Source organism: Nestor notabilis, unplaced genomic scaffold (genome assembly GCF_000696875.1).
Source record: "Nestor notabilis isolate BGI_N333 unplaced genomic scaffold, ASM69687v1 scaffold30587, whole genome shotgun sequence".
Lineage (NCBI taxonomy): Eukaryota > Metazoa > Chordata > Aves > Psittaciformes > Psittacidae > Nestor > Nestor notabilis.
This window is the reverse complement of record NW_009937380.1, coordinates 9,371-23,164: the sequence shown is the minus strand read 5'-3', so window position 1 is coordinate 23,164 and position 13,794 is coordinate 9,371. Positions and strand designations below refer to the sequence as shown.

The 13,794-nt window shown below is 37.4% G+C and overlaps 1 protein-coding gene across 1 annotated transcript; it reads left to right on the top strand.

Annotated features, from left to right (window-relative positions):
• The first annotated feature begins 5,926 nt into the window (after nucleotides 1–5,926).
• On the top strand, nucleotides 5,927–12,711 carry LOC104409037 (E3 ubiquitin-protein ligase XIAP-like). The gene is made up of 5 exons (XM_010018810.1): nucleotides 5,927–6,828; nucleotides 8,289–8,388; nucleotides 9,918–9,996; nucleotides 10,597–10,630; nucleotides 12,518–12,711. The coding sequence occupies exons 1-5, from the start codon at nucleotides 5,955–5,957 to the stop codon at nucleotides 12,709–12,711; spliced, it is 1,281 nt and encodes a 426-aa protein (XP_010017112.1). The 5' UTR covers nucleotides 5,927–5,954.
• Nucleotides 12,712–13,794: the final 1,083 nt, after the last annotated feature.

Here is a 13,794-nt window from a genome sequence, read left to right as displayed (position 1 = left end):
CAGTTTATTTCAGTGGCAGCAGCTGTCAGAACCAGACATTTGCTTTGGATAGGTTTTCCTGCGTCCAAATTAAAAACACCAGCATCTCTTTCCACACTTTGCTTTGTACTAAACACCTGGCAAGCTGCGGTAGAGCTAAAATGGTGTTCTCCAGACCTTTAGGCCTTCTCTTATTTGGTTGCTTTGGTTAACACTGATCTGTACACTCAATAATGGCTCTAATTGGTTATGTCTTACGTTTGACTTCAAACATCTCTGTAGGACCGTGTACATGGTCCTGTCAGCATGCCAGCTATAGCAGCTGGTATTTACTCCTTCCTTCTCATACATGCAGCTAAAGTTCTTCTGAAGACATTTATCTTGTAAGTTCACAGGGTTTTTTTTCCCTTGCCCTTGGCAGATCCAAATTTGTCCCACTCTTGTCTACTGAGAGCTCTGCCATGGATCTTCTCCTCGTTTATTGTTCTGGTCCATACCCATATGACTTCTTCCTGAAGAAAAATACGATATGACAATAATTCTCAAAATTGTGTATTTTGATTGGCTTGGTTGTGTTTATTTCTAAGATGGAGAGTGTAAAAGCCTTTGTGACTTTTACGAGGATTTAATAGCCTACTGTAACCTTGAGCAGCTGACTGACTTCTGTGATGATAAACCCTGATGAGAAGCTAAGTAGGACCTGTTTGAAAAACAGATGAATGAAGCTGAGACAAATTTATATAAGCTTTGGCACTGAATCAGAAGGTGTTGTGTAGATACAGACCCTCTCTATAAAGTTAAAAAAATAATCCAAACGTTCCCCCTCCCCCCAAACCTCTTAAGTGGGATTTTTTTTAAATGGCTATTGATAATTAGATATAAATATGCTGAGATTTGTGAACGCTGTTCAAATAAATCCTGTGTTTGTTGTGGTTTTATTCTTTGTAAGTACACTTTCAGTTAGCTGCATGCACCTCCCTTGATCTAATTGCAGCTGAGCCAGCACAAAAGTGACATGTGCATAATCTGTGTGTCAGCTGGTACAGTATGTCCTGTTTGATATTTACTTGGTGCACTACTCACATTCCAAAACTCAGCCAACAATAAACACTAACATTGCTCTGTCGTCAGCATGTCAGGCAGTAGAAGCTCCATGTTTATGTACCCTTTGGTCAGAAACATGAGGTTGTGCAAGTAGGTTTTTGGTTTGGAGGTTACTGCTATGCCTGTTGTGTGGAAGAATTAAAAATAACTCCTTAAAATGCCAATCTGCTTCAGGGTTAAGGATGGAAATAACCATGTCTAATAAAACACACTTGAAAGAGAAAAGCGGGTTCTATGCTTTTCCTGTAAAGCATTTCAGATCTAGGTAACGTGATGATGTCATATTTTTGCATAAAATCATACTTGTTAATATTTTTAAAGCTGAACTGAACATGTTTGACTTGCAAAACCACAGTGTACAATTTTGCATTTTGAGTTAACATTTTTGCTATATTTTCTTGTCTTTTTCTTCTAAAATCTAATCAATAGACTAAGTAAATTTGTACTTTAGCTTGGTAATGGGAGGTGTCTGGCGACAAATACCTTCAGATGTTTGAAAGCAGGATTAAACCTGGCTCAGACTCTGGAAGTCTTTCAGGCTAAAATAGGCTTTGTTTACTCTCTGCATATATAAGAAGATATTTAACGCTTCAGTAGTGGTTAAAAAAAATCTCTTGCGTTTTATAAGTGAAGATGAACTTTACATTTCTGGACCTTCTTTTAATTCATACGTCATTAATTAAATCAACGCAGGAGGGCTTAATTAACTTCTGAATACATAAAGTATACTCTCTGCACTCGTGTTTGCTGCTGGTATGTATTGTAGAGTCTTGTATACATGTCGTAGTTGGCTGCCTTTTACGAGTTCATGTTTCTCAGCCATAAATCATTCAAAAATTTACCTTTGGTTATTTTTCTTCTGCAGGTAATGTTTGTCTGAGCATGGTTATGGTGCAGGGTGTTGTTCTAAATCATCACTCCAGCTAACTGGAGTTGAATACCTGTTAAATGTTAAAATACCTGTGTAGAAATACTATTCCTAGGTTAGCTTTAATTTTACTCTTTGAACGGTTGCTCTTAACAGTTGTTTGAAATACAAATAAATTGATGTTGCATTTAAAGTAGTGCTAACATTGTATTTAAAGCAGTACTTGCACAGGTGAAGAGTTCACCTTAATTCTTAGTAACCATGTTAATGTGTCTTTCTTTTAGATAAAATTATACTGAGATGTAAACCAACTATGTTTAGAGGGGCTATCATAAGGAAGGGGCTTCATAATGTGGATGGAGGTTTATTAAAATTAGTGAATACCTGTGAGGGGTCTGTCCTGCTGCTACCATTGCAGTGTTTAGACATGGTTTTGAGAAGCTTCTAGAATCATGGTTAAATTTTTCTGCTCCAAAATATTAAGAATAAATAATGTGATTGATATTTTTAAGTAGTTACTTCATATTAAAGCATCGATTGGTGGTGATTTGACCTTCTGTCAGCACTTAACTGCTCTTCTGGCGTGTGCTGCTGTTTTGATTGTGAGGATGGAGATAGGTTGCTTATCTCCAGAAAAATCCAAATGTGGCAAATATTTTGATTATTGCTATGTTGAGGGCATAATTTATTTTTCATTCACCATGTTAATAGGAGTTTGGAAATATTCATAGCACTGTAGAAAAAACTGTTTGAAAGAATAAAGCTGCTGATCTCAGTGTTGTGAGTGATGAATGCATTACCATAGAATCATAGAACTATTTGATTTGAAAGGGACCTTAAAGATTTTTTTAGTTTCATCCTAATGCTTATTACCAGTTCTATTTTCCTCAATTGTTGAAACTTCCAGTACAGGACATAGGGATAGTTGGGTTTTTATCTGCTTCAAATACTCCTGTTCTGTCTAGCTGAAAGGCATTATCCTGTGATTTCCATTGCAGTTGAGGGTAGTACAGACACTGAATTTTAGGTAGTTCTGTTAGTTTATTTTTGCCTGGCATTCACAGTTACTCAGAAGTAATCAATGAAACTGAAAAAGAATATTACTTACTGTAAGTAGTGGATTTGTGCTATAATCAAATTTTTATTTATATGTGTGTATATATATTCCCCTGGTATGTATTAATCTATTTTTTGTTCTATATGCATGGTACTGCTGTATCAGACTTCTTTTCTTTTTAAGAATGGCAGATTTTAAGATGAGTTCTGATAACTGAGCACTTAAGTGGTGCTTAGAACACGTAGGTAGGTAGTTCATTAGAAGAGGGGGCATAATTTTGTCTCCTAACTGTTTTTAACTTCATATATTGTAGTCATCCCTGTGATATGTGGTCACCCTATATGGCATAAGGAACCAAAAAGCCCAAACCAAGGGTGATCTTTGTGTGTCTAATAAATTCTTGAGTTCTGTCAGCCTTGAACCTTGGTCTGTCTTTACCCCCGATTTCACTAAAGACAGGGAGGGCAAATTACAGAGACTGTCTGAGTAGATAATCTCTGATTTGCTGTGGTTATTTTGTACACAGAAGATCAAAAGAGGGATGTAGAAACTCTGTTCTGATTTTAAAATACTTATATAAACTAAAAAAAATTTAATATATAAAAATGTATTTATATTTAGGATGAGTTGTTTTTTAACTGTGTCTGAACTCATCTCTATATAAGGAAAATAGACATGAAGATATACAGCTATTCACTGATAGCATATGCATTTGTTTTGGTTTTTCAAGGGACATTTTAATAAGGAGTCTCTGAAGGATGTGAGGTAGGCCTTGTTTGCTGCCTTGTAAAAGTCTTCTAGGCATGCAGATAAGAAAATTAGTATGCAGCTGACAGTATTTGAGTAATACAAATGATTTTATGAATGCAGTGTAGGGTAATAGTGATAGATCCATAGGTCACTTGAGATCTTTACAGAAACACTCCTAGAGGATGTAAAATAAGGCTTTAAAATGAAATAAAGATGAACTTTGAAACTTGTTACAAAAAATTATTGGTTTCAGTATACTCACATATATTAAAAAATACATGAATTGTGACAGCTTTCATATTACTACATGTAATTACTGATTATGGGGGGGTTTGCCCTTCAAAGTCAAACCAAGCATATAGGTCAGATTTGTAGGTCAGTCAATGTACTTTATTCAGGAGCTATTTTTGAATCTGCTAAGCTAAAACAGCAAGCCACAGTATAATTCCTGGTGTCATTACATTAGTCACAAACTGACTTACAGGGGGAATTGTAGCCTGGTAGCCATGATCACATGAAGCAAGCACGCTGAGTCTCTAGCGTCATCTTTTCTCAACGTGCTTACAGGTTAATTACCTCTGTCATCTTGGCAAAGGATGCGGTGATCCTGCAATGCACAGTCACTTTAATTTTACCCTTCTGCTTCTGAACTTCGGAATAGGTTTTGTCCTTCCTGTAAAAGATGAATCTGGTGTTGTATAAGCAATTATTAGGATTGTAACATCTGCCATTGGCCTTACAGAAAGTATGATCGCTATTAATGCAGGTGTTGCAGAAGGAATGTGTTGAGGAAGCTACATTTTTGCCTGATGGCCTACCTTGTAAAGGTGAGGACTGGAAACAAATACATTTCAGGATCCTTATAGAAAATGGAGAAGGACACTTATTCAAACAAATGCATATTCAGTTCTTCCTTCTCTGCATTCCTTTTTGCTAATTGCTGAATTATTACTGCTTTATGCTAAGAAATCCATTTGGGCAGTCTCGTAATAATTTACCACTTAGTAAAGGAGTAAGTTTGAGATGTGTGTCAGCAGTAGCCTGTGTTTTACCCAAGACTTTCTAATCAATAGTATCACTGCACTTGTCAGGACAAGAGATGAATTTTTACTGTGCTCTTGGGGTGAAGGCAATGACCCTGTTAGTTTGTGATTCTTGCACAGGATATGTGGGAACCAAGTTGTTTGCTTTCGTCTTTGTGAAAGAAGGAGCTTGTTCAAGTGCTCTTAGCAGCCTTCTGACACAGAAGGGCACGGGCAGGACTTGCAGTTGGTTTTCACCCTGGAAAAATACAGGGAGGAATAGGACTGTGGGGCAGGTGGTAAGGAGAATGATGTTCCTTCAGGGGGGGGGAAGGGTGGAAAAGCTGAGGTGATGGCAGAGGTGCAGGAACTTTTGATAGAGAGCATAGGCAGGGCAGGGAAAGTGGAACAAGTGTGCTGGGCATGAACACTTCTGCTGGGTAGTCCAAGTGACTGATCTTAAGAGCAGAGCAGAGCACTTTGGTAAAATGCCACATTTGGTAAAATGCCACATCTGATAGTTTATTAACAGATATTTTGCTAAAAGGAAAACTGAGATGTATGACTCTACAGGATGATACGAGTCCAAAGGCTTCTTTCTTTTTGATGATGGTTTTACCTGTCCATCTGTAATGGGCATGATGGTCATGGCCTTCATGTGGAGAAAAATAAAGACAGGTGTGTTTCAGAACTGGGCTGTAAAATCCTGCAAGTGTGGTGTGGCTTAAATCAGTATTTTAAATTCTGTAACTTCTTATTTCAGTTTGAGAAGCGTTTTGGCAGGGTTTTTCCTAGAGCTTTTGTTAAATATTTTCTTTATTTATTTCTTGCAATGTTTGTTTGTTAAGAAGTAGATCATGCTTTTAAAGCTATAAATGTATAAACCTGTGTTTTCCAGGTAAATTTATATTGGCCTGTAAAACTTCATGATCTTCTTCCCTTTCTTTAAGGATTTTCCTGTTTGTAATTTTCTGGTGTTTGTCTCTGGCTGGGGATGTGGGCAATGATGAGATAGGACGGAAGAGGAAGAGGCATTATTTTAAACCATAAAGGATGGGTAGTTTAACTTAGCAGGTTTTTGAGCTTGCATATGGGAATGATCTATTCTTCTGTGAAATTAAGATGTTTATTCTTTGTTTAGGAAATCTGAAAGGAGAGCCCTACTAATGAAGAGATGACGTGTAAAGTCGCGGATAACTCGGAAGCTTGTGCCACTCCAGACACTGACAGGGACCAGGAATGGGCACAGGAACACTATCGACTGGGAAGTTTTGTTGCATTTCCTCTTGGCTGTCCGGTTTCGGCATCAGCACTGGCACGAGCTGGCTTTGTTTATACTGGAGAAGGTGACAAAGTGAAGTGCTTCAGTTGCCATACAACTGTGGAAGGATGGGCGCCTGGGGATTCTGCACTTCAGAGACACAAAAAGCTTTCCCCAAATTGCAAATTTATTACTGAATCTACTTTTCTGGAAAATAACATACATCCTCTCGCCCAGAACTGCCAGCACAGAACTGAAAATGGTTCCAGCAATTCAGCCCTCCTGTGTGCTCTGGATGACGCATCTGATGTGGAGGCAGATTACCTTTTGAGAACTAGGCAGGTTGTGGATATGTCAGATAGCTTTTACCCTAAAATCCCCGCTATGTGCAGCGAAGAGATACGATTAAAGTCTTTCCACAACTGGCCCCTCAATGGCCAGTTGACACCAAAGGAATTGGCTAATGCTGGATTCTATTATACAGGTGTTGGTGATCAAGTGGCGTGTTTTTGTTGTGGTGGAAAACTGAAAAACTGGGAACCCAGTGACGGAGCTTGGTCAGAACACCAGAGGCATTTCCCCAAATGCCTTTTTGTGTTGGGCCGGGATGTTGGAAATGTTCCAAGTGAATCTGTGCCTGCTGAGCTTGGGAGAGGTAGTCTGAACAATGCACAGTATCCAAGGAATCCATCTATGGCAAAATATGGAAGACGTTTACAAACATTTTTAACTTGGATATATCCTGTTGACAAGGAGCAGCTTGCTGAAGCTGGGTTCTATAGCATAGGTAAGCCAGACCTTAAAATGCCTGATGTCTTTTACAAAGGAATTTTATACGAGTGTCTTGTTATGAAAAAGATAAGTTTTTTTTTGTTCTAATATGCAGTGATTTGCCAGAATTTCTTTACTTTGTAAACTGCTTTTCAAAATTCTTGTGTAAAATGACATGCATTATAGTGTGGTTTTAATAGCAAAGTATAAATTTGGTCATAAATTCATTTTTAGCAGTAAACCAGCAAAGTGTGTTTTCCCTGCCTGCTATCTAACTTTAGTCTAAGGAGTGGGCTGTGGCCTGTACAGAAGCCTATGAACAAGACAATCCGGGTTGTGTGCCATTTTATTTAGCTGACACGTTTGAGCTATCCCAGCATTCAGACATCCAAAATAAGCAAGTACCGATACTACCTACTGTAAAAGGTTTATGAAGACAGTGACTCCAGTAGAAGAGCTTTTACTCTTAGACATACAGTGTTTGACTTGGAAAAGACTCCAGTGTCTTTGTGCATTGGTTTCCCAATTAGGTTGAACTGCACAGTGCCCTTAAAGCTCTTTTAAGTTCTTCGTTGAGAGATGCTGTATGATTGCAAAGTGTTACTGTTATTAGGTCACAAGGAAAAGGAGATTATCTGGGATAATTTCTTGCTCTCATCTTAATTGACTTCTCTCTCGGTAGCTCTCAGAAGGATTGTTTCAATCTGATTCCATTTATTTTACTTGTGGCGATAAATAAAACCTTTGATATATTCTTGTATGGGTGAAATATGGGCAATGTTCATACCCAGTAGAACTGTGTTTATTGATTTCTTCTTGGGTTCCTAGAAGGACCTGGCTTCTCACAGCCAAGTGAGATCTGTATTGTGGAGGAACACTAAATGGGCACCATCTTGTCTCACCCGATGGCTGTTCAAGTGACTTCTGTGAAAACTCTGCTTCCTGTGGCCTGAGATTGATTTAGCTCTGTAGGAAAGATCTATCCATAACTCCTCTCATTTCAATAAATCTGTGCAGCTTCTGGTACAAGCTTTGATTGCAGTAGGCATAGTGCTAGAACAGAGAGAGTGGTTTCTCCTAACACCTCCTCAGTCAGTTCCGCTACTTCTGTATAGAGCCCGTTAATCTCAGTGGTGAAACGGAGAACACCAAAAAGGCACATTCTTAATTCTTTGTGGTAGACTTCATGGCATGTTTACCAGTGGATTGAGATACTTGTAATTGACTGTTTTTAGCTTTCGCTTTCTACCTGTATAATTACTTGCTAAAATAAAATTCAGGAATATTAGATGCTCAAGGCTCTCCTGAACATTTGTTTCAAATCATACGTGGCATGTCCCCCTTTAAAGTGGAGTTCTTTTTAGTTGCAGTTGCTAATCAATAAAATAAATACTTCTTAATAAAGTAACATTTTAGTTGAAAGCTTAATGTTATGCCTACTAGAAGTATGTAACTTCATTTCACGTGTTTCCTCAGGTAATGGTGATCATGTTCTGTGTTTCCACTGTGGTGGAGGGTTGCAGGAATGGAAGGAAAATGAAGACCCATGGGATCAGCATGCCAAATGGTTTCCTGGGTAAGGTATTTTTTACTGTTTTCCTGTCGCATTCCTGAGTCTTACTTACAGTATATTACATTTTCATGACAGAGCATACTAATGAAGGCTTTGGAAGGTTGACTATGGCTTAAACATTGTTCAGACTTAGGCAAATAATTTTAAATTTTTTAGATGCCTTCCTCCACTTCTTTCTCCTTCATTCTTGTCATGTAGGCACCAAAGACTCTCAGTTATCTTCCATGGTTTATGTTTTTCCTTTCCAATAAGTAGAAAAGATTTTAAGGCATTTTTTTGCATGGTGTTCTTATTTTTGTTGTTCCATCTGTTCTACCTTCTGTAGTCCTGCTATTACATGTATAAACATGAACATATGCTTTAATGTTATATTGGAGGCCTCAAAAGAGGACATTAACCTAATGCTGTCTTTGAGAGCTAGGAAGGAGTTTTTAAATCAGGTGGGAAAGAACTAAATCTCAAGAGGTTGAGGGCAAACTAACTCATTAGAGGTAATCAGTCTGAAAGATTGTCTTCAATTAGTACCTTCGGAGTAACTTGTAAATCAGTGTATTTGCTTATCAGCTTGTTTGTAGGAATTACTGAAAGGAAGAGATTTCTGTGTGCACACAGACCTGAAGAAGTCAGTAGCGGTGTTCAATTCAAAACACACTTCAGCATCATTTTAAAGGGTTGAGGGTTCCCGACCCAGGGGTAGTTTTTAGAAAGAGTGCCAATTTTGTCTAAAATCTGTCTTGAAAGGAAGAATAGTGCATGACTCATTGTTTCTTACAGGTGGGTGAAAGCTGTCCAAGTACAAAGACTTGTATAACGTTGATAAAATCCATGTCTTTTGTGCATTTATTGCCAGATTTATCTTCTGTGGTGAAAGGCTTGCTGGAAGTTAGTATTTATGCATTAGCTGATCCTTTTTTCACTAGTGGTACAGGCAGCTTTTCATTATTAGTCTCAGGCACTTGAAAGACAAGCTGTTGCAAGCTTTTGGCTTGGTGCAGTGAATGGTTAATATGCAATTTTCTTGCTACATTTCACTCCTCCTTATATGGGCTTGATTTTGTTTTAGGTTGCTTAAATGATGTCAGGTTTGATTACTTCCTCTCAGATCATTAACTGTCTTGTACAGAGTGTTTGTTTGCACATCAACTTCAGTGGCAGTGTATCAGTCTCACAGCATGCTGTCTGTGTCCACGGGCTGCTGAAAATGAAGTAACTGATGAAGGTAAAGAACTAACGCTGAGGAGTTACGGCATTCCTTAAGTCTTCTGGTAGGGAACAGCTCTGCCCAGTGGCCAGGATTGGTTGGAAAATAGTGAAAGAAGGTACATGAGACCAGTGACTGCATTTCTTTGATTGCAGAAGACTAAAAGAACCAACATTAAATGGCGTTTCTGGTGTCGACTAAACATTTAGATTTCAAAAGCAACTCTTCTTTATGATATAGGAAAGGTATCAAAGCTTTCCAAAGTTACGTAGTCAGGTTTTGTTTGCTGTTCATGCAGTTTTATTATAACTAATTTTTTTTTCATTTATAGGTGCAGATTTGTGAGAAAGGAAAAGGGGATAGAATTTATAAATAATGTTCACTTAAGAGATGGATGTAGGGATTCAACAGTAAGTGTTCTGCTTATTGATCATCCTTTTGTTAAAAGAGAAAACAATGTAATTTTCATATGAAGTTATTCTTGTAATGATCTGTGTATCATTTAATCCTCCTGCTGCTGCTTTCATCAGCAGAAGGTAAAAGACATCAAAATATGTTTTGGTTCTGTCATTCAGAGTTTATAGATCTCACAGCTCCTAGGTGGGTTGTGGATCACAGGTAGGGGACTTGGTATATGGAGTACTGAACAAGTGCCATTGGTTCAGCCTGGGAACCTAAGGTGCATGCTGAAAAATTTCCTTATTGAAGTGTAGTAAATATTTTTTCTTGTCTTGTTAGTAGAGCACTGTTAAACTTGTATGCAGTCACTAGAAAGTGAAACTGATATTGTTTATAGTTCTTTCATATACTAAGAATCATGTACATATGATTATAGTAAAGATGGGTTAAAATGAAAATGTAAAACTTAACAGAACAGTGATCCCTTTGCAATTGTTCAGAGCAGATTTAATAGTTAATAAAATAACTGAGGTCAAATAGTTATTTTCTGTCTTGTAACTGTATGTTTTCTACTTTCTTCAGAATTGTAATTTTGTCTATTTCACTTCTAGACAGAAGCTGCTGAAGGGACAGTACTTCCTACAGGTATCTGTTTAGAAAAAGAAACCAAAACACCCCCCACATTCTCCCACCCCATTTTGGAATATCCATATTTGCATGTAAAGACAATGGTTATTCTAAAAATACCCCTATAATATTTTTAAATTGACAGGCAAATTGTTGGATGTTCCTCTTCCATTGCTTCTGAACAGTTGTGGAATGGATTTTATTTCTTTTAGGTGAAATCTAATCGTGGTTGGATAAATATTGTAAAGATTGTAAACCGTGAAACTAGTATGCATAGGACACAGTCATCCTTTTATAGCTAGTAAGCGTGCATCAAGTATTGAATCAGTAGTCCTGGGGGATGAATGGTGAAGAATACCAAACTGCTACAATCAGCACTGCTTCTTGTGAGGCTGGAGGAGTTGGCCTGTTAAATAGCAAGGACTAGGAAGCTGAGAAAGCTTAAGCAGCTTGCTATGGTATGATGCATTCCTGCAATGTTTTTCATAAATACCAAGCGATAAAAAGACAAGGCAGTTACAGGGGTGGTAGGAAGACAGTTAAGCAGCAGTTATACAAAACGTGGTTTAGAAATCTCACACACACTGCTCACTTATGAGAGTGAAAATTAGGTAAAAAAATTTTTGCTCAAGAGATTTATTTTTGGACATTAAAAAAATCAAAACCTGAACAAAGAGGGTGTTAAAATACCTCAGCATAGCAGCATTTATAAATATAATCTATAAAATAAGTAGCATTAATACCTCAAAAGTGTATACTATTTAAATAATAGTCTTGTGTGCTTCTGGGAAAGGCTGTTCATGCTAACTAAAAAGCCAAAATTATTGTGACAATGACATTTAAGAATAAAAGGAGGAATAACTTTAGATGGTGGGGACTCTGGTGGCAAAAGGAAACCAGCACAGCAACACACTGTCAAGTACTCAGTGTGCTCAAAATGAAAAAGATTTTAGTAGGGGATTATTTATTTCCCAGTATAAATTTTGTGTGGGGTAGAAGCATTTGCCTTCTTAGACAGTAAGAAAAAGTGTACTTCTAGATGGTGTTTCTTTTCTATTATTCGTGTTCCAGCTATGCTGGGACATGCAGGTGATGGTCTGAAAGCCACTGTGGTACACAGCAAATCAACCAAACCCAGGAGTTCTAACTCAGGAGACCTGTAGTGTAAGATGAGCATATGGGTGTACTCCTAGGGAGGGAAAGGACCATCTGGTTGGCATGCAAGACAGAGATCCTACCAGCCTACTCTTTTAGTAAGATTTTTAATGGATATTATGGGAGAAAAAGAACTTGCAATGAAGATGGGCGTTATTTCTGTGGTTGGCTGTGCAGAGCTTTCCCCAAGTGGCAGGGGAAGGCGTTTGAAGTTTGTGTTTTCAAATGGGGCACACTAGAATAATAAAGAGCTCATGTAAAATGCAAAATAGATTTTTTCTGTATTACACATTCACAAGCTTTTGAAGTATGGGCATTTTGAAAACGGAGGCAGGGAGGGAAATCACATCCTCATTCTTTTCATTCTTTTTGGGGGAAAAAAATAAACCAAATTACTTAACCAGTATCAACGAGCTTTTCCTGCAGCTTCTGTTCAAGTTTGGGGAAAGCTGTCAATGGGAAGTCTGAAAAGAATGGTTCCTGATTGAAATATGTGTATCTAAATTCTATAGATATTTCAAGCTCTTGAAAATAAATACAGATAGCTGAACTCCTGGCTTGCATTGGCCTGGGAGGGGCAGAGGATGCCATGCTGCAGCTTGGTTTCCTATCTCTTGTAATTTATTTTCTTCTTTTTTAAAGGTATGACCTTTAAATCATACAAAGAAAACCTTGTCCTTGTGTGTAAAGAAAAAAAAAAGAGATTCAACCATACTAAGTATGTTCTTTCTATATGTTTATTTTCCACAGATCTCAGCACTGAAGAGAAGTTAAGACGCTTGCAGGAAGAAAAGCTCTGTAAAATCTGTATGGCTAAAGACATATCAGTCGTCCTCATTCCCTGTGGCCACCTCGTTGCCTGTAAGGAGTGTGCTGAAGCACTTGACAAATGCCCTCTGTGTCGTACAAATATAATGAAAAAACAGGAAATTTTTATGTATTAGTGAAAAACACAGCACTGTGGATTAATGTTTCCTGCTTTATTTGCTGTGTAATGCAAACAATGCAGTTAATTCCAGCCTGTAATCACACGGCTGTATTGAGAATTTCCTGCTGTCAAACTCTACATTCATTTTAACATTTTAAAAATTGTTTTCCGTAAGTGAATTTTGAATATTGAAAGGCAAATATATATATTCTGTAATTTGAATTCATAAGCCTGATTTGGGTAATGCAAAGCTCTATTTATGTAATCATTCCTTTGCTTCACTTTGGTAGGACTCGGTATGACTGAAGCTCATGTACATACAGTTGTATAAAGAGTCTGGTTCTATCTAACAGTTGTAAATAAATGAATTAAAATATTATTATCTACATGTGTATTATAGGTGAGATTTTAACTTCTCAAAAATGTTTTGTAAGATTGAAGATTTTTATTTCTCTAACTTTGGTTGTGACATAATTCAGAGAATATGTGTAAAGCTGCTGCTGCAGAATGTCACCTGCTGTTCGCTACTGCTACTTTGTAAGTTTGTCTGCTTTGATAGACAATTCCTGTCTCCCCATTTATTTTTTAGGGGCTTACTTGTATAAATTGGCTATCTGTTTTTCACAAAAATCCCTCTATATATAAACGTTCGTCAGTTTCATTCCTTAAAAGAGAACTCAAGAGAATTGGAGGTGATTTTACCTACTTCGTGCCCTTCGTGAAAGGAGCCGTCTTGTTTTAATCTTGCCCCTTACACATAAAAGGCTTCAATTTTTAAGGACTGTTTTAGTGAGAGTCACCTCAAAATACGTAATAAACTATTTCTTACTGGACTGATCCTCAATTTTCCAATTAAAAAAATATCACAGCTTTGTATTTAATTCCAGCTGGTTTGCCATCACTCTGCTTAATTGTGTGACTTCCTTATTTTGTGGAGCTACTAACATGTTCTGTGTGTGTATTTTTTACCCTTGAGTCCTACACACTAAGAGATTTAGAATACAGGCTATACAGAATATAGTTTTTCACATGATACAAGTTTCACATTTAATGTGTACAGAAATTTAATGTCTACTTTTTCTATTTTTTTACACGATCA

Bases quoted from the DNA above. Each gene is read 5' to 3' on its own strand.
- LOC104409037 (XM_010018810.1), top strand. From the start codon at position 5,955: ATGACGTGTAAAGTCGCGGATAACTCGGAAGCTTGTGCCACTCCAGAC. The intron at 8,389-9,917 runs GTAAGGTATTTT...TTTCATTTATAG, and splicing joins CATGCCAAATGGTTTCCTGG to GTGCAGATTTGTGAGAAAGG. The intron at 10,631-12,517 runs GTATCTGTTTAG...TATTTTCCACAG, and splicing joins AGGGACAGTACTTCCTACAG to ATCTCAGCACTGAAGAGAAG.